At 35.5% G+C, this 25,869-nt stretch overlaps 1 protein-coding gene across 2 annotated transcripts; it reads left to right on the top strand.

Annotated features, from left to right (window-relative positions):
* Positions 1-520: 520 nt before the first annotated feature.
* On the top strand, positions 521-17,790 carry LOC106060934 (SET and MYND domain-containing protein 4-like). Of its 2 annotated transcripts, none has more exons than XM_056045259.1 (18): positions 521-679; positions 2,060-2,204; positions 4,085-4,177; positions 4,953-5,076; positions 6,061-6,123; positions 6,268-6,316; positions 6,979-7,114; positions 7,226-7,353; positions 8,273-8,378; positions 9,493-9,553; positions 10,379-10,536; positions 11,997-12,117; positions 13,206-13,431; positions 14,241-14,314; positions 14,445-14,563; positions 14,803-14,971; positions 15,949-16,062; positions 17,070-17,790. In XM_056045259.1, the coding sequence occupies exons 1-18, from the start codon at positions 531-533 to the stop codon at positions 17,354-17,356; spliced, it is 2,322 nt and encodes a 773-aa protein (XP_055901234.1). In that variant the 5' UTR covers positions 521-530; the 3' UTR covers positions 17,357-17,790. The 2 variants fall into 2 exon arrangements, with proteins under 2 accessions (XP_055901234.1, XP_013074422.2); XM_013218968.2 differs by having other exon boundaries at positions 13,200-13,431.
* The last annotated feature ends 8,079 nt before the right edge of the window (positions 17,791-25,869 follow it).

Genomic DNA, 25,869 nt, shown 5'->3' with positions numbered 1-25,869 from the left:
GTCCAAATCTCCGCAGGACGACGGGGGATGGGAGTGGGCAGGGTTTGAACCCGGGACCATCGGAAATAGGCCTACGTCAGTCCAGCACGCAAACCGCACGACCAGGCAACCATCCAAGTAGGACTCGTGCAAAGATCTCACGTTATCTTTCCTACTACTGACAGAAGTGTAATGCTTCGATTGTTGGAGCAGTTAGACTTGTCACCCTTTTTATATAGTGATCTCGGTAGTCAGGTGGAAAAAGTAGCACAGCGCATTTTTCCCAACTAATCACAACATAGAGTGAACAGGTTTGTGAACACCTGCCACTTTAAAGACTGAAGGCCATTAGAGCATGGTGCTTTGTGTCTTTTGCTTTTAATAATTGTAATTTTTATTTCCTCAAAAGTCGGTGATTCTCGAGTTCCTCTCTCAATTTTCTGAGGAATATATTTGCCTTCTGTCAAGGAGGGATCCCTGACTGTTTTTACAGTAGATAACTCTAAATATATTTGAAGTATATTTAGAGTCGCTCCCCTTAGTAAACAAAGATGGCTGCGCCCATTGGTTTCGGTAACTGGCAACAGTCTATTGATACTTTTTGTCATTTAGTAGAAAATACTGATGATTTTAATTTGTTTCGATCTTTGAAATCAAACAAAGAACGTGTTGAATTTATATTTCATAGGCGCTTTTTGAAGTAAGTTTGCGGTGCATCAGAATGTATATATCTAGACATAAACTGTAAACAAAATTGAAAAAAAAAACGAAAAGAAAATACTAATACTGTAAATACTGTAATACTGTAATAGTTACTAATAGACTATATTAGATCTATAACTATATATTATTATTATTATTATTATAGATTAGAGCAGTGACGTGAGTGAGTTGAGTCAATGAGTGAGATTCATAATAAACGAATATTCACACTTGTGACTTGACTAGAGAAACACCTTTAGGGGGGTTAGTTAAATCACTAAATTTAGAAAGCCTTCAGGGAAGTTCAGGATAGAAGACTTAAAAGTAAAGTAGCAATTAGTTTATACATAAAACACTGAACCATAAAGTTCAAATACAAAAACAAAATATAATAAAAATACTTAGAAAGTTTGAGAAAGACACAAAAATAAAAGCACATTCCTCATCCTAGGACAAATTTGTACAAATACTCCTTCTTCCCTTGTGCCTAGTGCTATTAGACTCAATTAGAGCATGGAATGGGTTGCCTGAGCCCCTGAGCTAGCCAGGAAAACCAATGACTTGGCAGAATTTAAGGCATTGGTTAATATGCATGACTAAATGCATGACGCGTAGGATATAATCATCTTCTTTTTTTTTGAAGTAACGTCTGTATTATAAGATAAGATAAGATCTACTTTACTTAAAAAGTTAAGTCTTGATGATGATCTGATGACAGTGGACAGTGATGATCTTGGAGTTGAACAGTAGATCATCATCAGTCGTCACTAGTCTGACTCTACTATATTAATCTAGAAATAGTATATAAGTCAACTAAGTGACAAATCTAGATCTAGCTAGATTCTACATAAAGAGTAGAGTTATTCAATTAAGACTAAGAGTAGATAGAATAATAGATCTCATTATCGCCCATAGTCATAGCATTAAGAATAAGATTCTACATTAAGACATCTAGATCTTTTTGTCTATTAATTACTACTATCTAGATCTAGATGTCTATATCTAGATCTATATAAATTAATTATCATTCAAGTGAATTGACTACCGCATTAATTATAATTTATGATTTACTAGTCAGTACTTGATCTAGTCTAAATCTAGATCTATATAGATTCTAGTATGGCTATAGACACTATAACTATAGTATATAGAGTTAAGATATTATATGTATTAGACTTCAAACAATTATATCATATCAATTATAATATTATATACATTTTAACAATTGTGTGACATGCCATGCCATAGTCCTGCCATACATATATTGAATATAATTTGTTTGAAAAATTATAATAATGTAGAAATTATGTAATCTTCTTTAAAACCTTTATTAATTTCTATTAAAATCTATTATTAAGATTTTATTCTAATTGCATAGACATGTCCAGTGGCTACCTACATATTTTGAAGCCTGTAAGACCTGGCACGGAAAATCAGCAGAGGTTTCCAAAGTCTGGCGAAACAAAGGGAATAAGTACTTTCAACTCAAGCAGTACAAAACTGCAGTTGATGCTTACACTCAGGTTATTAAACATTGTATTCTTTATACCCTGTTACCTACTGGCAGGGTGCTCTGTGTGTATTTGGACTCCCATTTGTCACTCAAGGGAGGAAAAAAGTTTCTTTGACATTGAAGGGCTGTGAAATTAAAAAGGACAATTTCCCTTCTATGCATAAGATGAGATAATTTTATTGATCGATACAAATTAAATTTATTTAAGTCAATTCCTTTTGTTCTTAATATAAAACAAGCCACAGTGGCTGAGCGGTAAAGCGCTTGGCATCTGAACCAGGGGTGTTGGGCTCAAATCCTGGTGAAGACTGGGATTTTTAATTTCGGGATCTTTCAGGCGCCTCTGAGTCCACTCAGCTCTAATGGTCATTTGGTCATTGTGCTGGCCACATGACACCCTCGTTAACCGTAGGCCACAAGACCTTTACATCTCCTGCCCTATAGACCACAAAGTCTGAATGGGAACTTTTTTTTTCTTTATAAAACGTCTGTATTAAAACCAAGAGTTATCCATATCTGTCTAGAGGAGTCACATACATCAAATGAACTTTATCAAATTTCCGCCCGGCTAATCACATTTAATTTAGGCATTTTAAACCCAACTCTAATGGGTACCTGATATCAATTAGAAAAAAAGTAATGTAAATTGCTGGTTTCTTGACACCCTCATTAAACACAGACAGCAGAAACAGATGACTTTACATCATCAGCATCATAGATTGAAAGGTCTGATAAGGTTCTTTTTAAAGAAATTGGTAGATTCTAGTTATTTATGGAACAAAGGAATTTATGTATCTTATCATTTTAGCCTTGAGAGAGAAGGCATTCCCTCTCTTTTGTTGGAATCTTAAGCTGTGCTCAATTTATATCTTTTCACTAATTCAAATTTACATCCCAACTATGAAAAAATAGACTTGTATTAAAGATTACATTGATAAAATAATAAATAAAATAAGCAAAGTATAAAAAATATATATATTTTTTTTTTAAAAAAGCTTTTCTATTGGGAAAAACTCCAAATTTACAACCATATATCTCAATGCTGTAAAATTTATTTCCCTTTTGGATGTCAAACAAAATTAATTGATTACCACTGTTTAATTAATTAATTGGTTAAAATTTTTTCTTGATTCATGTTCTGTTAGGAACAATGACTAAGTATATATAGATGCAAAGTTTCAACTTGATCCAAGAATGGGAAGTGGGAGAAATAATGTGTTCAAAATTTATACCAGACAGACAGAGCTGATATAAGCTTTATAATGAATTATGTAAAACAGTTGTGTGTGAATTCTCCTTGAAGCCCTAGAATACCTCAAGTTTAGCTGTTGTTAAGTAAAACATTTAGACCTGCCAATATCTTTAAACTGTTTGATCCTTTGTCATAATACTACATTTGTCAATCTGGGCCCTGTCAGATGACCAACCTTCATAAACAATAAATACTGGAAGCTGTGGCATAACTGCTGATGTACAGAAAATTGGCTTAAGTTTGTACACATACAGAGATGATAATACAATAAATACTCTACTTTGATATTTCCTGGTAGTTTCTGCTATTAGAAAAACAGAAAAGAATGATGTTAGTAACAATGATGGTAAACAATTTTGATTGATGCTTAGGGTAGTATTTCTCTTATCCTTAGCTCTTCTTTTCAAGGTCTACCCAACTTTTTAAAAAATTTTATTGAAATATCGACACAAGTCAACACACCAGGTGACAGCTACCACTGTTAAATTAAGATGGTTACTTCCTGCTAATAATTTTTTATATTTTATTTATCTTTCTATTTTGTTATGGAAGATGAATTAGCTCATATTTATTGTATTCAGTTTATTAGAGTATATTTTCTTTGTCTAAAAATTGTTAAACCATAACTATTTTTGTAGAGCTGCCTAAATGCACCTGTTGGCTCAGGAGACAACTTAGCACTCGCCTTCGGAAATAGGTCAGCTGCTCTCTTCCATCTAGAGCTTTACAAGGTAATGTTGTTGGGTTTTTTTTACATGCAATTTTGGCTTATTTCAAACAGCATAACTGGCATGCTCCTGAGGTTATAAATTAATTTTATTGCATGTTGACTACTATTGAGCTTAAGCAAAATGAAGTACATAGTTCCTGTTTTGACACCATATTTATTCAATATTGTTAATGAAAACTAACATTATCCCCTTTAATAAAATGCAAATTCAAAACAATTAATTTATTAAAATTAGCATAATTGATTAGAATGCATAAATTAATGGGGACATCCCATATCTTGAAAATAAGAGAGGCTAGCAATACAGTTTCAAAATTGTCACTGAGTTACAAAAGTTAGTTTTAAAACAAAACTTTTGAATAGCTTAGAATCTTTAAGCTAAGAATGATTATGAAACTTAGCATTAAACAATTAATGATGAATACAAGTCCCTACATGGGCATGAACCATTGACCTTTGACTCAGCAACACCACATAAGAGCAAGGTTGACATCTCGCACAACCATCTAGGCTCCTATTAACTCCTGTGTATGCCACCAGAGGTCAAGCTATTACATAATCTGCCCACATGACATCATATTGGCTTTATCTCTAATTGTAAAAGAGAGATCCTTTAATTTGAGATTTTAAAATCATCCTTTTTTTTTCTCCTTATTAAAAATGAGTGTCATCTAGGGTTTCTATTATATAAGTAACGTGTACATCATCCTAAGTTGTTGTTGTTGTTTTTTTGAAGACATCAGTTTATTAGTCTTAAAAATATTTTAACATTGTAGGAATGCTTGCTGGACATTCAGCGTGCAACAGAATCAGGTTTCCCTGTAGATTCTTTTCACAAGCTACTGTCTAGAAAAACCAATGCACTTCTCAGGCTGGGACAGATGGAGCAAGCTGAACAAAGTAAGAGAATGTTTCTGTATGCTAGGTATTTAGAACCTTTAGTAAGACTAAGCAGTCTTCTTCTTCTTCTTCTTCGTTCTCATTGTTATGTTGGAGTGTTCAGATGACTAGACCAATACATGAGATGAACTGCGCAGTGGTTTCCAAATCAGGGAGCTTTCCATATAGTTTCCTTTCTATTGGGGTGATTTGGGGCCAATGTCTTATACAGGCTTCTTGGTAAAGAGAGCAGTTTTGAAGGACATGGTCTGCATTCTCTGGTGATACTCCACAGGGCAGATTTCACTGGTTCCAATTTTGAGCTTCCGGTACATGTGTTCTAAGCAGTCTAACTTTGCACACTTACCCAAAATGACATGATATAGAGACTCCCATAGTGGTTAGTGGGCACTGTGTGCCAAATATAACTGGCTTCCAAATCGAAAGGGAGAGGGGGGGCCAGATATTTACCATTGGCCATAGAAGTTGATTAGCTTTACACTTTCTGCCCCCATAGATGGCAAAGTCTGAAAGGGATACCTTCACTTTAGTTACTAGTGTTTAATGAGATTAATATGAAACAAAATCAGAACATATTAAACCCAGTAGTAGCGGCATTGATCTTGGATGAAAGTAACTATCTATTCTTATTGTAATGAATATTGTTGAATTCAGTAGAAGACTTATCTATTTATAGATATTTACTTATTGAATGATTGATGAATCGATTTGTGTTTAATATAACTTACATCAGATCCATCACCATCATATAATTTTTTGAGCAAATTAAATTATTTTCAATATCTCTCTCTGTCTGCTAAATGTTTTCATTTATTAGGCATAACTTTTGTTCCTTTAAAAGACATAACTTTTGTTCATTACAACCATGGTTAGCTGGTAACATTAAAGCTACTAGTTTGCAATGTTGAGGAATCATTTCTTTCACATAAATATTGTTATTTTAGATTCAATTACATTGGCATTGATCTTAATCATATAACCCAGGTTACCAGATGCTAAAAGAGTTTGTTAATGGAAATCAGTTCAGTCTCAATGGGAGTAGTAAAGGTAAACAATTTGTGTTTGTTGATGCTTGTAGACATATGATGAATGTTCTCATCACATCTAAGTTTCTAATGTTCAGATGTTAGTTGTAAGTAGCTTATTAGTTTTTATTGCATTTATATTGACATTCCCTTGATATCATTGCAGAAGAGTTTTTGAAAGAAGTTGCCTGTCTGGCTGCTCAGTTTTCAGAAAGGTAAAGCTAAACCTTTTTGCTTTGTTTTCTTTTTATTGTGATGTTTAACAGTTATCTGATATCAAAGATCAGCACACTAATTCTTTGGATTCCTTATCTAACATAGAGCCCCTCAAAACTTTTGAATCTTGTGTGAGTCATTTTCAGTTTTGCTTGGGCTTAAATTTAGTCAGCATGTTTTCATAGGTCTGAAGTGACATTCTTCAGTCTTGACTAACTTTGTCTAGGACCTTCTAAAAGATTTGTTCTCAGTGTAATTTTTAATTACTTAAACCATTAATTTACTCACAGATTCTCATAACAACTCAGTCTAAGGAGAATCTAAAATATATTATGTAATTTTTTTTAAATCTAGGGTCGCAGTGGCTGAGGAATTAAGTGCTTAGCTTTCAAACTGCTGTCCTGGATTTGAATCTCTGTAGAAACTGGGATTTTGAGTTTTTTAATTTTTGAGGGGCCCTAAAGTCCACCCAAATCTAATGTGTACCTGACTTAAGTTGGGAAAAGTAAAGGCCATTGGGCTGGCCACATGACACCCTCGTTAAACGTGGGTCACAGAAATAGATGACCTTTACATCATCTGCCCTACAGATCACAAGGTCTAAAAGGGAAACTTTGTTTAATGTAAAGATAACAGTCTAACACTAAAACTATCTTCACAGAAAGAGCTCTATCATTGATCATCCAGCACCAGCAGCTGCCAGGCCTAGTGTCTACATTGGAATCAACTTGATAGTGTCACAAGCATCAAAAGCTCTCACACTGAACGTCACGCCAGAGAAAGGAAGACATCTTCTGGTCAGTTAAAATAAAAACTAAAAAGCTCAAATTCTCAGAAATATTGCCCAATTCACACATTAGATAAATTTTTCTTTATATGTTTTTTTTATTCATTCTATTCCACTTCAGGCAAATAGATTTATACCTAAGGGATCATCAATTATTGTTGAGCGTCCATTCGCTGCAGTCCTCCTTCCTGATCAGTATGAGAATCTTTGCCATCATTGTTTTTCAAAGCTTCCCGTGACATCCATTGGGTAAATATAAAAAAATAGGAATTGCAAGCAGTCATAGAATTTTACACTTTTTATTCATTTTAAGCATTTTATCAATTAACACTTTTGAATATATTTATATTTAATGAGTATTTTTGCCCATTGGGATGCTATATGTACTTTATAAATGTCAGTCCAAATAGTTACCATTATTGTATTTTATTGTACTTTCAAAGAATTTTTTTAAATACAGAGCGTGACAATGTTATGTAAATAGTGAACTCCTGTTAAGTATGACCGGAAGTAAGGTCCTATGAGAGATTGAGAGTTTTAGTAATTAGTTGGAGAATTTTAGTTGAACAGTCTACACTATACAGTCTACATGGTCTGAAAGGGGGAAATTACTTTACTTTTAGTCTACAGTAGTTAGAGTTGAAATGTGTTAGTTAAAATAGTAAGTCAAGTTGAAATTGTCAGTAGAAGAAACAATTCAAGTTTAGCTCAAGTTAGTAAGTTGAAGCTATTAGTTTTATGTAAAGTCATGTAGTGGACTTAGTGTGATATGAAAGTATTTTAAGTGCATCAAGATGTTATTATGTTCATCAAATATCATCATGAAAATTGGAAAAAAGTATTTGTTTTCACACACACAGAAGTATTAGTTTTCATACACACAAAAGTATTAGTTTTCACACACACAAAAGTACTAGTTTTCACACACACAAAAGTATTAGTTTTCACACACACAAAAGTATTAGTTTTCACACACACAAAAGTATTAGTTTTCACACACACAAAAGTATTAGTTTTTACACACAAAAGTATTCATTTTTCACACACACAAAAGTATTAGCTTTCACACACACAAAAGTATTAGTTTTCACACACACAAAAGTATTAGTTTTCACACACACAAAAGTATTCGTTTTTCACACACAAAAAATGTTAATTATCTGTACAGGTGTGACCAGTGTACATATGTTCGATTCTGCAATGAAGTGTGTAAAGAAGCCTCATGGACTTCCTACCACAAGACAGAGTGTCGCTACCTGGATCTTTTACACTCTGTAAGTTTCACCCAAACCATATATTGATTTAAGGTGGAGTTTATAAATGGAGATTTTGTTCATATTCTAAAAATGTATTTTTTGTTTTCTCACTTCATTGTTTTCATAAAACATGCTCTCCTTATTCTTATATTTATAGATTCACCTTTTTCTTTTTTCATTACTATTAAACATAATAAAATTATTAACCGTTAATACATATAAACATCACCCCTATCAGATTTATTTTATCTTGAATAGAAACCAAAAATACTTAACACAAATATTTTTATTAAAAATTAGATTCTTTTCTGGTTAGTGTTGCATTGTCAGCAAATGTATTAATTTGATTATAAAGTAAAAAAAAAAAAAAAAGAGAGACAGAGCCCAAAAATAGGCAAGAAAGCCCACAAAAGAGGAGAAAAAAAAAAGAGGCATAAGCCCAGGATTACTGATATAATTGCCTGAGGAAACAAGCAAAAAGCTGAGATTTCCAAACAAAATTGGAATTTCTCATATGTTGTATAGGTTTTAACTTAATTAACTCATTAACTAGTTCTGTGATGCATAGATTGTAAAATAATGACATAATTGATGTGGACATCTGAAAAAAATAGCAAAAAATCTTGTGTTACACCAGATAAACGTGTCAGTTACAACAAAATATGCAATTTAAAAAGGTAAAAACTGAGAACTGAGTTTACAAAAATATAGAATCATTGATAATAAATATCTTCATCACATTCTCTTTAGTTCAAGCTGCTGTAAATAATAATAATAATATAATAATAATAATCTTTATTGTCCGTATGGAAATTTGTCTTACAATTTGTGCATTACACCAAACAAAAAACATTATAACTATAAGAAACCAAAATGTACATTCACACCAGACTCACTCATAATTTACATGTGACAAAGTTTATACCAGATTATTCTTATTTAATGATTTGCACAATTTCAATAGTCTCTCCAGCTACAGAAACAATATCATTTTCCTTCTTTTCCCTACGAAAATTGATAATAAAAAATTATCTTTACAGTATTTTTCAATGTGTTCTATTTCTTTGAAATACTCATGTTCCTGTGAATGGATCCAGGAATTAATCAATTATGCAATCTCTTTGTTTCACAGGTTGGTATTGCTCACTTGAGTCTCCGTATCATTCTGTGTGCACAACTTCCATTTTTAAAAGGTAATTTTGTTTTTCAGTTTGTAAAATTGTTCTTACTAGATATCATGTTGCACATTTTCACATGTTGTAATTTCTATTTTATACAAGGCTTTTTAAAGATAAACCTTTATATATATATTCTAGTTTTTATAATTGGTTTCATTTTTTTCTTCAGTCTGGGCATAATCTGGTGTGACTAAATAAGCCAATTCTTGGGTGGCAACATTTTGGAGCAATCCGTGTATGTGAATGCTCCTGTTTTAGGGCTAATTGATAGGCAGCTTTCTTTATCATTCATTAGTCTAAATTGGCTTCATTACTTGCGTTCAGGGAGGTTTGATCCAGCACATGCAGTCTGCCTCCATGTTGTCCAATCTTGCGATATTTCCTCCCACCTGCTTTCATAGATGCCTGTAATCCTCAGATCTAACTTGCAGACATCTCTGTAGGTTATTCTTGGGCCTCCCTTGTCTGACAAGCTCAGCATATATTGTGTTCTTAGGAATTCTTCCTTCTGGCAATAATAATAACATTTTCTAGTATTACTCTGTCCCATTAATAAATTCAATAATATTCAAAAGTACTAAAGCAACAATCTATTATAAATTACATTGGATTGTATTGTTGTGAAGAAGGCAAAGGTTTGAAGTGCTATTGTGTATTTGTACAGAGACTACATTTTATTTTTGTACTGATCAGTACTTTATACATTATATGGACATTTTTTTAAAATTATCAGTTAAACAAAAACAAAATTATAAAATTCAATTCTTATATATTATTACATTAGATTACTATAATTAATGATTTTATAAGTTTTTCAGCTTTTATAGATTTCTTTTTTAGACTTCCTGCTTAATAACCAAAAATACAGACTTTCTGATGATGTGCTGGCAAAGGGACTTAATCAGAATGGCAAGTATGACAGAAGTTATATCAGTGTGTATGATCTTATGACCCATGAGGAGAACACAGAGCCCCTGGATATGTTACAATATACTTTGGTAATTTTTGAACAATTTTTTTTACATTTTTGGTGCACACATGTTTCTCATTCTTTTAATAGCTTGAAGGAATTTTTACTTGGTATCCAAAGTAACATCATGCTAAATGTCTTGGGTTTGAGTCCTTGTGAAAACCACAATTTCTATTGGATGCCTTGACATTAGTTTACAAAATTAAAATGGTTAGTCATTGCATGTGTAAAACAAAACTATCAAAAACTATTGGCCATAAAAATATGATGCTGCCATACTGGTAATGTTATTTTGTCACCTTGTAGTGATTCTAGATCTAGAGACCTGAATTATTGCGTGATGTAAGTCTAAAATAATAGATCATAAAAATAATTCAAGATTGAAACATGAATGTTAAATTGATTTAATTTAAAGAATGAGTAGTCACAATGAATACAAAAACATAATATTGTACAATTAGATCAATAAATTAACATAGAGAATACTGAGAAATTGACTTCCTTATATCTCCTTTATTTGAGGAGGGGCAGAAAAGTATTCATCAACGTTAACCCTTTAAAATAGTCTCTTTAGGCAGCTACACACTGATGGAGATGCTGTTCCCACTTTGGTTGCAGCGTTGGAAGTCTTCAACTGGTATGGTCTTCAGCATGTCCTTAATAAAGATATTGAGATCCTTTGAGGACATTTTTCAGTTTAGGAAAAAGTCACTGGAGCTTAGATAAATAGGGGACTGAGGAACCATGGGAATGCATTTTGAGGTCAAATATTCAGTGACAAAATGAATGGGCAGTGTGACATGGGGTGTTGTCATGACGGAGCATTCATTTGTTAGCAATGTCTGGTCTGGATGATATTTGAATATGTAAGGAAGGAAAGGAAAAAGATCAGAATTAAGAGTTAATATTATTTTTTATGGAAGAAACTTCTAGATTTCTGGATTGTAATGTCACAGAACTTCCTTGTGGATAGCAATGTGTGACATGTACCTTTTTACCATCTTAGTTTATGACAGAGCATTTACTTAAAAATTACTTTTTGATTAATCTAAAGCTCATGCTCCTTGGGTGTTAACTGATGCATTTTCTTAATGTAAGGCAGTAGGTTAAATGCTTGTAAAAAAAAATCCACACATTATAATCTTGCTGGTATTGATGTATTTAATAACAGCTATGTTGTTTATTGTCTTTATTCTAAAACATCTATACACTTGCTCAAACTTTGCATCACTGCTCTTACAAAATCCATTCATGTCTAGATTTTTTGCTGCCTTTTGTAATAGGGTAAATGAGACTATCTAATACCACCCTACTTATGCCCTGTGCAGTACCTTTACTAGATATACTTTTTAAACATGTCATACTATATAGCATACTTAAAGTTATTTTCTGACTATTCTGCATTGGTACCTTTAAGCATGCTGATATTATGAACAACATTTATATAGATAGATCATTAAATAACAACTACTTACTTGTTCATTTCAGACAGCTGCTTTATTATTGACAACATTAATTCACTCAGGAGTGTTTCACCAAGTGGATGCTTCAGGTGATGCGAAATGTGTCAGCCACTCTTTGATTGACTTTATGTTGGGAATGAAACAAGGTCAGGCAAATATATTTCTGTGCATATTTGATATTTCCAGGATATATTATCTCACTCTGTGCACTCAGTCAAATCTTGTTTGATGAAATGACATTGGCTCACTCTTACTTTCTTTATTAATAACTTTACAATTAAACCGATTCCCCATTCTCTGCTAAGACTGAAGGAGAATTTGTGTAAATGAGCAAGTTTTCATACTAAAAACATTGAATAGTTTTAAGTTTTAACAATCACTTTAACATTTTGCCCCTTTAAAATAAAATCATTTTATGTTCGTCCAATCATTTTTAAAATATAGCAGAGGATGATAGTTGAGTTTAAATTAGGGATTAAAATTGGGTAATCCTAAATGCATTCTTTATAGGCAGGTAGCCATTCCAACATTATTTTACTTTTGTATATTTAGTTTAATATACTATACAATACCATACAATATACAATGCAATAGTTCATTAGCGCTAAAAATTTTTTACAAATTTAGTCGTAAACTTTATTTAAACATTTGTTTTAATGTTTGTTTGCTATATGTGTATATGATGGTATACAGAATAATTTATTACTTTAGTTTGGATATCATGATATTGAGTCTTGTTTTATTTGAAGCTATGTCACTACTAATTCAGATATGGCAAATGAACTCTACTAAATATATATTTTAAAAATAAACAAGTATAACAAAGCTTATATCAACTCTGTCTGTCTGGTAAAATAATTTGTATACGTTATTTCTCTGACACCCAATTTTGCACAATTATTTCTTTTAGCTGGCAACACAAGAAAGAGTAAAAAAAAAAAATGTTTAAGTTAATGAACTATTGGTAATTAAAACCATAATTTATTTTGTCATTTAATAGCTGTAAATGGCTTCAACAATATTGTATTTTCTATTTCATTAAAAATGATTGAAACCACTTTCACCTTTTCTTTTAAAAAATTTATAGCCTAGACAACTTTAAACTACTCTGTGGTATATGGCCATTCATTTAGGAGTGTGCTAATATAGATCCATATTTAATTTATGAGTTATACATTTTAAAAAAACATTGTTTTTCTTTAACGAATCTTGTTTTGTTATGTGGCAGCTTCAGATTCTACAGAAAAACTTCCAGCAGACATTTCAGATGTTGGTGATTTGCTCCTGAGACACATTCTGCAACTGGTCTGTAATGCTCATGCCATCACAAGTCTTCAAGCTGTGTCAAGGCCAGATGAAGTCTCACAGACGCATGACACAGAGCAGGTCAGGATAGCCACCGCCATCTATCCAACAGCAAGTCTAATGAATCATTCCTGTGATCCTACCATCATTTCCAGGCATGTTTTGTTGTTGTTTTTTTTCAGCCCTATAACCAAACACAATACAGTGAAACCATGACTAATGACCCAATCCCTTCTGTAAACTTGGTCTGTACTCGAACATTTCAGTATGCAAAACAATTTTCCCTGTAAGGTAAAGGTTATAGATTTAGGGTTACGGTTCCCAGCCCCTTGTCTAACTAATAAATAAATGCTACAGACTAAATAGGTAGGCTTTTCTAAATGAGAACAGAAATAATACAATATGAATGGAGTTAAGTAAGCACAAAAACTTTCAAGAAAGCATTTTAACATAAGAACATTTACTGTTTTAACTGCGATGAGAGGAAGGGGTGAAATTATTGCTTGATGAGGGAATCCCCCTCCATTTGAACATGTGACATTGTAAAATGGGTGGTATCCAAATTATGTCTGGTATCTTGTGATTTTAAAGTTATTGGCTATCTAAAATGATTGAAATAGAAGCTGAGGTTCCACTTTATCTATTTTTGGTTTCCCTGTATTAAACATTATGTATATGTGTAGATGGAAAATATACTTTTAAACAAAGCCAGAAACTGTAAATTATTTCAAAAATGAATTGGAAGAATTTTCAAGTAAAAATAAGCGCAAGAGAGATCTCTGGGCAAGTGAGTTTAAGGTGAATTTTTAAATCAGTTTCTATTATACCATTTCTTTCTTACTTATCAATGATGACAAATGTTCAATAATAGAAAATAAAATTATAGGCATAAAAAGTTTTATTAACCTTAGCCATGCCATTTCAACATTACATAGAAATTTAAATGATAAATGTTCATTTTCAGTTTCATTGGGGACACACTGATAGTTAGAACTGTCCAAGATGTTAACAGTGGGGAAGAAATTTTTAACTGCTATGGTAAGTATTCCCACATATACCAAATAACTAGAAATTGAAGTCTTCTAGCATTAACATTCAGCTTATTTTGTTATGTAAGAACATTGGAAATCATGATCTGTTAATTTGTGAATGAATCATTCAACTAAAGGTCCACACCACTGCCGCATGAGGCGAGAGGAACGACAGGAAATATTAAAATCTCAATATCACTTTGACTGTTTCTGTACCAGATGTTCCAGTGGGGACTCTTGTAATGAAAGGTTTTCTGTGAGTACTTATTGCTTATTGTAGGATTTCTGTGATAAGTTTGGAATCTAATGTAATGTGAAATGAATTTTTAATGCTGCAAAAAACAAAATTGCATTTGGAACAAATGTTCAACTTACTTTATAGTTATGACCATTGTCTAAAGGTTTATCAACATAGTCTATTCTCTCTATAGGACTGAGTGGTGCTTTGCTTATAAATTAAGTCATGATATGGTCAACAACATATTTGTTTCACAGGCTCTCAAGTGCTCTTCTTGCGGTGGAGTTTTGTTAAAGACAAATACCTGTGCAAACTGTGGACAGACTCTAGATGGACAGACTTGCGCTGAGCTGAAAAAGAAACTAGACATTACAGGAGCACTGTTCTCTCAGGGTGTTCACATGATGTCCAGGAAACAATTTGAGGGTAACTTTTGTGTTTTTTTCTGATAGAAGAGTAACTTTTTTTTTTATAAGACTAATTCCACAACAACAAAGCTTACCAGTATCTACGCTGTCTGCTATCTCTATGTTATTCTGAATTGGCTTCATCATAGAAGTCACTATTTAATCACAGAAATGTACACGAAGAGGTGCCACTATGGATCTTAACTCCTACATTATACACCGAAAATCAAAAAGATGTTTTTCATCCACAGGTCTAAATTGGCTAACTCAAAAGATAGAAAGAAGACAGAAGTTTATTACATTGTGGAACTTTTGCTTGTTATGTACCTTTTAGAGCTGTGTGTGTTTCAAAATGAGTCCTCAGTAAGAAAGTTAAAAAATTGTTAGACGATAAATAAAAGAAAAAATATACCATTATTTAATCTATGGCTAGACCACAACCTCTGCAATTCTAGAAATTGTATATGCTTTCCTAGCCTCCAAAATAGGCTACCTGCTACAAATGACTATTGCGAAAAATGTTAAAGACTAATACAGAAATTATACATAACCCACCAGTTACCTGTCTGTCTCTCCATTACTAATGTGGTCTGTCTTCTTAATAACGATAATACATCTTAATTATCCTTGAGGAAATTTATATTATTGTGCATTATAACAATAGCTAACAAATTATATGTTCATACTATACTTTCAAACATTACTTGTAAAGTTTACTTCAGAAAGTTCTTGTGCCTGTTTGTTGGCAGTTTTCCTACAGAGATAAAATTTAAAACACAGGAACATGGTGACATCACTTCCTTTCCAGTTTTCTTGTCCTTCAGTCTTGCCTCATCATGGTGAATGATAGTGACTGAGTTTGTGATCTCTTTCTGATGCGGCACCTCAGAAACCAAGAAAAGTGCATAAATATAAATATTCTCTTATTATTTTATCCCTGCAATGTTTGAACATAACTTTTAGCCATATCTAATATAGTGGATAAAACCATTTCAGATGCTATTAAGCTTCTTGAAGACTGCCTTAGACAGCGCCAAAACATTCTCTATCAAGATCACAAAGATTTGGCTTTAGTTCAAGATGCTCTTGCCAGATGCTACGCAAGTACAGGTAAAGTGTCATTCCTTAGAGCTTGACTTATTGATTATGTTCTGTAGTGCCCACATTTTTTCAGCCTGTGGGCTATATACATTTTTGGTCTCAAGTGTCATGAGTCACAGCATTGTTAAAAAAATTAAAAAATCACCATCTGCTGTTACATTATGCACTTTGGTCAAGCGTTTTGATGGGGCCAGATAGCTGTAGTTTCAGTATCACTGTTAGAATATAAATACATTTGTAGATTTGGTCATATTCAGTCTTCATATTAAGAAGCTATCATCCTCCAAACAGCCTATCAAGTATATGTAAAGATGGCTAATCAAAAAAAGATATAGAAGTAGGAAAATAATTTTTTAAAAATAGCTTTTTTGAAGTAATACTTGTAGTTTGGAGAAATTACTATAAAATCAGTCAGTAGACTCAATGTTGCTATAAATTGCATCCATTAAAATCTTGGTGGTTGCCTTTAAAAAATAAGGTTTAAAAAAGAAGTATTCATACATACAAATTGAATGTCTTTTTTTAGTCAGAGATTAAAAAAATTTGTATATATTATAAATCAGTAATAATAATAATTACACAGATATCTAAAAGAAAATGCATCAAAATGTTCAGCTTGTTTTAATGTCCAGTAAATGAGGATGGGGCAAAACAGGCCCCAGTCTACAGCATAGTGTGTCCCTGCTCAACTTTTGGCTTAATTATGTATTTTAATGATGAAATCTATATTACATAAACTTGTTAACTTGCTCTTTCACAGCTGTTCACTATCTCTGCAATATACATTTCATTTAAAATATTTAATACTTGCATTAAGTGTACACCTTATAAAAAATTATCTTTATGGTGTACTATAAATAATAATAATTTATATAACTTATATAGCTGTGTTAACAATTGCAATGTAGGCTCTAGACTCTATGATATTACAACAGACATAAAACGAGGGTCAAAATGAAAAGCTAATCTAAATAATCATAATATTCTAACAACTTCTTATTTGAATTTATGTGTAGGTGACTTCAGCCAATCAGCCGACCATTTGTACTCCAGTATCAGCTTTGCTCGACAGATGTACGGAGACAAAAGTGTGGAGTACTCCCATGAGCTACTCAAACTGGCCGAGGTCTTGTTCAACGCTGAGAGGTTCACAGAGTGCTTAACTATAGCTGAGCAGTGTTTAGCTTTGTTCTCTAGTCTGTATCCATCAGGTCACGAGAATATTCAACAAGTCATGGAGCTCAAAGTTGCCACCCAATTGGCTCTGGCACCAATGATGGAAGCCCACACACAGGAACAATAATCTCTATCAAGAATTTAAAGTGGTTACACCACCTAAGGGGATCATAGAAAACGTTTGAAGTCTAGAGGTGCTTTCTTGTCATGAGGGAATCTCTATTAATTTGTTTTGCTTAATACTTGAGATTTTAACTCTACTTTGGGTACACACAAGAAGTCCTTTTTGTGAGAAACTGTAGGATGTGAAATCACCTCTTACAATATGAAAAGAACACACTATGAATTTCTCTTTATATTTACTAGTTGCTATTTTACAAACTTTTAAATAACAAAGATATTCATTTACTGCAAGTCAGTGGTTTTGCTTTAATTGTGTTTATGTTGAGTGGTATGTGTGAGGATGTTGCTAAGTACTGATGAAAACAAAACATTATATTGTTGATACAAATTTGTTTTAAATCTTTGACTATATTTCATTGAATAAATATTATCTTACAAGTATTAGTTGTTTCTTTTTACAAAACTTATATCAACTCACTCTGTCTGCTAAAAATTTCTCCCAAACCCATTCTCAGATCAAGTTGAAACTTTACGCAATTATTTATTGTACCTAACACAACATGAACCAATAAAAAAAATTACTTATTAGTCAATTAATTACTGGAAATTTATTGTTTTGTTTGATAATAACAAAGAAAATTAATCCTTCAGTATTAAGTAATATGGCTAAATATGTGGGTTTTAGTCCCCTTACATATTGAAACAATTACTTATTATATATTTTTTAACAAAAAGGAATCAATTAAAAAATTAACCAATTAGTCAAATAATTATTGGTAATTAATTATTTTGTTGATATCAAGAAAGGGAAATAATTAAATTCTTCATTATAGAGATATATATATAGCGCTGTAAATGCGAGGTTCTTCCCCCTAGATGAGGGGGCCCTTCTTTTTTTTATATTTCTTATATTTTGCTTAATCAAATGTTCACACAAATGTTGACAAGATCTATGAAAAAAAAAAAAAAGCACTGGTTTTCTTTAATGAAAATTTGAACTAATTGATGACAGATTTTTTTACATTTAAATACATGTAATTTACATCTGTTCACATTTACAAATAATTGCACTCACTTTTTATGAGAAAAAAATGAACGTGCCAACATGTAATCAAAGAGGGTCTGACATTTCCATGCGACAAAAACTCTCAACCTATGTAAGTACTTACAGCCCCTCACTCCTGTTGGAGTAAGGACTGCAAATAATAAATCTACATAGCCCTCATGTCCTGGGCCATTCTTTCCATCTTGTTCCATGTGTATCCAAACTTATAAGCTTCTATGACGCCCTCTCTTTCTCTTGCCTTGTGGGTTCCACTCCAATGCATGCCTTGTGGGTTCCACTTCAATGTCTGCATTGTGGGTTCCACTCCAATGCATGCCTTGTGGTTTCCACTCCAATGCATGCCTTGTGTATTTGCGCAAAGTGTGCCCCAATCCAATCTTCTCTTTCTGATTTCTTCTTCTAAAGGAGTTTGGTTGGTTCTTTGCAGAGGATCACTGTCTCTGATGGTGTCTTGCCAACGGTTGTGAAAGATTCTACCCGTAGGCAGCTGTCAGTGACAGTTAGCACTATTCGAATGGCAGAACAACTACAACTGCCATTCCTCCTATGCACCGCTACATATTTGAATTTCCCCTCCTCAACCCGGCACCATTACTGTCAGCAACATACTTCCTAGTTCTAACTGCTCGCTTTCATTCTTTGCAGTAGTGCAGGTGGTTGAGGCTATGGTGTAACAATCTTCATTTCCGGTGGAACGTCCGAGAATTCTAGAACAAAAACAAATCCGTTTAGAAATCGCTCCGTCATTTCTGAGTTATGGCCATGGTCCATCACCCAATCACCCAGCTCGATACATAATTGTTTGTGTGCATTGAAGATAGACTCAATGTGGAGAAGAATTCATTGTCATTATTTTTACTTGTATCAACTCACTCTGTCTGGTAAACTTTTTTTTACACTTTATTTCTCCATCAAGACACTTAACACATTTGTTTGTTGTACCTATATTTATATAACAAAGGGAGAATACTCCTACAGAATATTTTGTGGTTATTCTCCTTAGATTAGCTTTGTTTTGTTTTTTTGTTTTGTTTTTTAAAGAAACGAAAAATGTTAGCTATTTAGCCTTAACTGCATTGCACATTACCGTTTTAGTCTATTTCAATAGCCATTTAATTTAAATCATATATGCAAACATATTAGAATGGCAATGTCTTCGATTCCAAAGATTAAGGATGAGTGCAGTGTTGTTGTTTGTTTTTTCACATGACTACGTAAACCCCGTTGTGACCTGCATATTTACTCGCACCTCGTGCAGACAAAGCCGTTGTCCGCTGGCGGTCCATTTAAGTACACTGCAAAGTATCCAGCCTACGCTTGGTATTTTTATAGTGGAATGTGGATTGCGCAGACCAAAACCACATTTTATAGGCCCAAGCAGCCTAAATATAATATATTCTGGTGTTTGTTTTTTTTATTTGTGCAAATATTTGTCAGACGTTCTTTTTGTTTTTTAGCGGCCCCCGAAAGGGGAAAAGACGCTATTAATTTTGCATGGAATGTCTGTCCGTCTGTCCCGTTTAAATCTCGTAATCTAGAAAAATATTGAAAATCCGACATCATAATATTTTAGAATTTAGACTATTCAAAATTCTGATGCAACGATTACTTTTCTTTTCTGAAAGCGAAAATCTAATTTTTTAAATCAGTTTTAAAGCAGTTTTTTTCATAAAAATACACCACTTTTACAACTATTCACTATTAATAGTGTTATAAACCTGGTGGTGGCACAGATGGGGGTAGTGGTGTGAGTGTAGTCAGTCGACGCAAATCGCCCCAGGCCAGCGCTAGACGAGCGGTCAACCGTGACGAGCTACGACGGTCAACCGAGTCGAGTATCAACAGGACGGTACGGGAAGGATCGCCGTCGTGAACAGAGCTCATGAGCGTCACGAGAGTTGTAGTCATCTGACCACCTAGAAACGTCGAGAGGCGTTCTGTCCGGTTCGAGAAGGCCAGTAGGGACCCTATATAAAGAGCGGAGGTGTCGCAGTCAAGACAGTCGAGAAAAGGGGCTCAATACAGACGGTTCAGAAAGCGGGTCCACGACAGGAGTTCAGAACACGGTCGACTACAGCACAGTTCAACGGTGTGGTTCTGTACGGAGCATTACGACGGTTCAGTGCGGAGTACTGTCAAGTACAGTTGAGACGAACGGCGTCTTGATCTTGGTCTGTGATCGAGTCCGACACAACGAGCCCAAGTGTGTGAAGTCAGTCCCGAACTGTTGAACCCAGTGCAAGCCCGGAACGAGACGGAGAGGCCAGTGCAAGACTTGATACGGCGGAACGGTGTTATCGGGGAGATATTTGTTATCGCAGAGCTATTTGTACTGTTCTACGTGCTGCCAATTGTACAGTATTGGCTGTTATTTATGGACATTAAACCTTTACGTTATTTTGGAGCCCTGACTTGTCAAGTTCTTTGCAAAGCCCTATGAAGCCACCTCTTTGGCCAACGATCTTGGTAATCCCTGCCCTTACATCCTATACCTCTCCATGTGTCAAGTGGCTGCCCTCAGTACCGAACGACAAGAGAGCGATGCAACCACAACGTCACGCAACACTGGTGTCAGAAGTGGGATCGGATCGAATCGGATAGGAACGGATCTACTATGGCTCGTCTGAAACTGCTGTACGAACTCGAAGTGAAAGAACTGAAGCGAGAGCTACGTGATCGAGGGCTGAAGACAAGTGGTAACAAAGAAACCTTACAAGCACGCCTCCGGGAAGACATAGTGGAAGAAGAGGAAGATCCAGACACGTATCTTTTTGACGTAGAACCAGATATGGAGGAGCTCTTGAGCTCAATGCTAGGAAACATCAATTCCAAGATAGATGCCATGAACACCAAGATAGCCGCCATGAACCAACGCATACCTGATGTGGAGGAGAGAATCATCAATACAGACGTTCGTTCAGATGCTAAAACCAGTGAGAGGAGCCTTGGTGGTGATCACGAGAACCCATTGAAACCTGACGAAGGCGTTGAAAGACATATGCAAGTCGAGAGATACCATCAAGGTTTGAACCCAACAGACGTTGGTCCAGCTGCCAAGACTGGAGAGGGAAGTCCTGATGGTGGTCAAGAGAATCCAAGGAAGTCTGACGTTGAAGTTGATGGACATTTGCACGATGAAAGTCATCGACCAGATCTGAAACCAACAGGCGATTGGCCCGATACTGAGACGAGAGAAGGAGGTGCTGATGGTGGTGAAGAAAGCCGAATGGAGTCTGAAGCCGAAGACGAGGGACCTTTGCACGAGGAGTGTTACCAACCTGCCCCACGAGCATGCCCTCCAGACAAGGCTGAAGATGATGACCTGTCCCACAATTCCCCGTCCTGTGGATTTGAAGCCCATCCTAGTCCTTCTTCGCAAAGCCCTATGAAGCCACCTCTTTGGCCAACGATCTTGGTAATCCCTGCCCTTACATCCTATACCTCTCCATGTGTCAAGTGGCTGCCCTCAGTACCGAACGACAAGAGAGCGATGCAACCACAACGTCACGCAACACTGGTGTCAGAAGTGGGATCTGAACCCACGCCTACAACACGCCCACTGCAACAAGAGGACGATCAACTGGAGGAAAAGAAGAAGGCGGCGGTTGCGTAGTCCAACGTGCATGGTGATTCTACCAAGAAATAACTGCAGCCACATGAAGGCTAACTGGAGGAGAAGAAAACGCATTCTGAGTTCCACGTGGATGGCGATGAAAGCACGACGGCGAGGCAACCAGGTCAAGGCAAACTGGAGGAGAAGAAGGAAGCGACCATTGCTGACTGCAACATGGATGGCCCCATTCAGCTCAAGACGCAAGCCAACTGCCACCGATCGACCCCCACCTACAGCGATGAAATTTCACAGCCAATGTCATGAGGTTGAATCTGCCCGGGACGGACAGATCTAAGGAGGGGGCAGTGTTATAAATCTGGTGGTGGCACAGATGGGGGTAGTGGTGTGAGTGTAGTCAGTCGACGCAAATCGCCCCAGGCCAGCGCTAGACGAGCGGTCAACCGTGACGAGCTACGACGGTCAACCGAGTCGAGTATCAACAGGACGGTACGGGAAGGATCGCCGTCGTGAACAGAGCTCATGAGCGTCACGAGAGTTGTAGTCATCTGACCACCTAGAAACGTCGAGAGGCGTTCTGTCCGGTTCGAGAAGGCCAGTAGGGACCCTATATAAAGAGCGGAGGTGTCGCAGTCAAGACAGTCGAGAAAAGGGGCTCAATACAGACGGTTCAGAAAGCGGGTCCACGACAGGAGTTCAGAACACGGTCGACTACAGCACAGTTCAACGGTGTGGTTCTGTACGGAGCATTACGACGGTTCAGTGCGGAGTACTGTCAAGTACAGTTGAGACGAACGGCGTCTTGATCTTGGTCTGTGATCGAGTCCGACACAACGAGCCCAAGTGTGTGAAGTCAGTCCCGAACTGTTGAACCCAGTGCAAGCCCGGAACGAGACGGAGAGGCCAGTGCAAGACTTGATACGGCGGAACGGTGTTATCGGGGAGATATTTGTTATCGCAGAGCTATTTGTACTGTTCTACGTGCTGCCAATTGTACAGTATTGGCTGTTATTTATGGACATTAAACCTTTACGTTATTTTGGAGCCCTGACTTGTCAAGTTCTTTAAGTTGGTGGTGTATGGTGCAGTTTGCAGAGAGCCTGGATAGTGAGATTCGCAACAATAGTAACAAACACGCAAGGCTCTTTAGTTAACCATATAGTCAATTAACACATTTATGCAGTCAAAAATTATTTTTTTTTTACATTTGTATTGCCAAGTTAAGCAAGTTCTGTCATAGTAATTACTACATTTATACAAAGAAAATGTATACTTTAAAAAAAAAGAGAAAAAAATCTATTTAGTATGCATATAAGTTGAACATAATTTAAAACAACAATTAATAAGTAGTTTTTCATATTATCACGTGAACTGCAACACCTCATCCCATACAAAACACCAAACTATTGGGTATTTTTTTTTTACGGAATTTTTTTTTCTTGAGGCTTTGAATAAGAGATTGACCCTTTACAAAACAATTAGATATTCATTTTAAGTCATCAGGCCAGGCTCACGTCCAACTTCACCTTCACTTGGACCTATCCCTTGGTCTGCTGGATAGTTGGGGCACGACACAGGATCTGTCAACCTTCTTTCTCCATTCTTAACATTTACTTTCACTATCCCTTGGTCTGCTGGATAGTTAGGGCACCACACAGGATCTGTCAACCTTCTTTCTCCATTCTTCACATTCACTTTGACCTATCCATTGGTCTGCTGGACCGCTGGGGCACCACACAATCAGTCAACCTTCTTTCTCCATTCTACTCTGTCATTTGTCTTTGATTAAATTTCATCCCTTCAAAATAGATTTGCTGTGCTACAACTAGATGAGGCCAAACAAAGCGTCGATAAATCTTGGCAAAATTTCAAAGAAATTATTACTGAAACAAGCAATGAAGTAGGCTACTAAGCCTTAACCCTAAGAAGAAAAAACAGTGGATTAGTGACGAGACATGGAAATTAATCGAAGAAAGGAAATGCGCTAAACAGGCAGTTAACCTAGCAAAAACAAGAAACCACAAGCAACAATCAAAACAAGACTACCAAGCAGTTTCACAGAAAGTCACCAAAATGCTTAGACAAGACAAACGATCATTTTACAATAATCTGGCAGAACAGGCAGAAGAAGCAGCAGGTAAAGGAGATATAAAACAACTATACAAAATCACCAAACTTCTCAGTACCAAAAAGGCTAATTGCAATGTTCCAGTCCGAGACAAATACGGAAAAGTACTTTCTTCAATAAATGAACAACTTGAAAGATGGAAAGAATATTTTCAAGAAGTGCTCAATAGATCTAAACCACGAAATTCACCAGATCTAAATGCAGGACCAACACTAGACATAAACATGGAAGAAATAACAAAAGAAGAAGTAAGGAATGCACTCAAACAAATGAAGACAGGTAAAGCTGCTGGAATTGACAACATACCACCCGAAGTCCTAAAAGAAGGAGGAAGTGAAATAGTTGACCAAATGCACAAACTATTCAACAAAATTTGGTTAACAGAAACACCTCCGGGTGAGTGGTAAAAGGGCTTGCTAATAAAAATACCAAAGAGTGAAGATCTATCACAATGTGAGAAATGGCGAGGCATCACTTTGCTGTCAGTACCAAGCAAGATTTTTAGCAGAATCCTACTAAACAGAATAAAGGGAGCATGTGATGTACACCTAAGGGAAGAACAGGCCGGATTCAGAAAAGGGAGATCTTGTGCTGACCAAATAGCTACACTCAGGATAATTGTAGAACAATGTGTCGAATGGCAATCTCCTCTCTATGCAACTTTTGTCGACTTTGAAAAAGCTTTTGATAGTGTCGACAGAGAATCTATTTGGACTGTAATGAGACATTATGGGATCCCCAATAAGATAATAACCATAATCAAGAACCTTTATGATGGTTTCACCTGCCAAGTAACCCACTGTGGCAAGCTGTCAGAGGAATTTCCAGTCACAACAGGAGTCAAACGGGGATGTCTTCTTTCACCACTCCTGTTCCTTCTAGTACTGGATTGGGTCACAAAAGAAGCCTACTCTAACGCAGGGAAAGGAATCCAATGGACTCTCACACAAAAGCTAGAAGATCTGGAATTCGCTGATGACATACCCCTATTATCACACAGACTACAGGATATGCAAGAAAAGGTCACAGCTTTAAGCGAAGTAGGAAAAAGAGTAGGCCTCAAAATAAACCACCAAAAAACTAAAGTAATTAAAGTAAACAATAAATAAATCGGAGACATAGTATTGGATTCTCAGACAATAGACCAAGTAGAAAATTTTATATACCTTGGGAGTGTAGTCAGTATATCAGGTGGAACAGATGAAGACATTAAACGCCGTATAAATCTAGCACGTCAGACATTTACACAGCTAAAACCAACCTGGAAATCTCCTTACATCTCAAACAAGACTAAACTAAGAATCTTTAACTCTAATGTCAAGGCTTTTCTACTGTATGGTTCTGAAACATGGAGAACAACTGAAGCCACAACAAAAAAAAATACAGACCTTCATCAACAGATGCCTGAGAAATATCCTAAAAATACACTGGTATGACAAAGTAGAAAACACCAAACTGTAGGAGATGAGTGGACAGAAAAATATAGAAGTGCAGATCTTAGAGAGGAAGTGGAGATGGATTGGTCACACCCTTAGAAAAGATACCAGCAACAGAGGTAGGCAGGCCTTAGAGTGGAACCCCCAGGGAACAAGACGCAGAGGAAGACCAAAAAGAACATGGCGACGCAGTGTACTTGAAGAAGCAGAGAAGACCGGGAAGAGCTGGGACACCATCAAAAAGCTAGCAAGAGACCGTGGAGAGTGGCGTGTTTTTGTCGAGGCCCTATGTTCCATGAGGAACTCAAAGGAGTGA

Source organism: Biomphalaria glabrata, chromosome 10 (genome assembly GCF_947242115.1).
Source record: "Biomphalaria glabrata chromosome 10, xgBioGlab47.1, whole genome shotgun sequence".
In the NCBI taxonomy this organism is placed as follows: domain Eukaryota; kingdom Metazoa; phylum Mollusca; class Gastropoda; family Planorbidae; genus Biomphalaria; species Biomphalaria glabrata.
The sequence above is the reverse complement of the archived record's forward strand: the minus strand, read 5'-3'. Positions and strand labels throughout refer to the sequence as shown.

Coding starts and splice junctions, on each gene's coding strand:
- LOC106060934 (XM_013218968.2), top strand. CDS start 531: ATGGCTGCGCCCATTGGTTTCGGTAACTGGCAACAGTCTATTGATACT. Junction 680..2,059: donor TTTCATAGGCGCTTTTTGAA/GTAAGTTTGCGG, acceptor CTAATTGCATAG/ACATGTCCAGTGGCTACCTA. Junction 8,379..9,492: donor ACCTGGATCTTTTACACTCT/GTAAGTTTCACC, acceptor TTTGTTTCACAG/GTTGGTATTGCTCACTTGAG.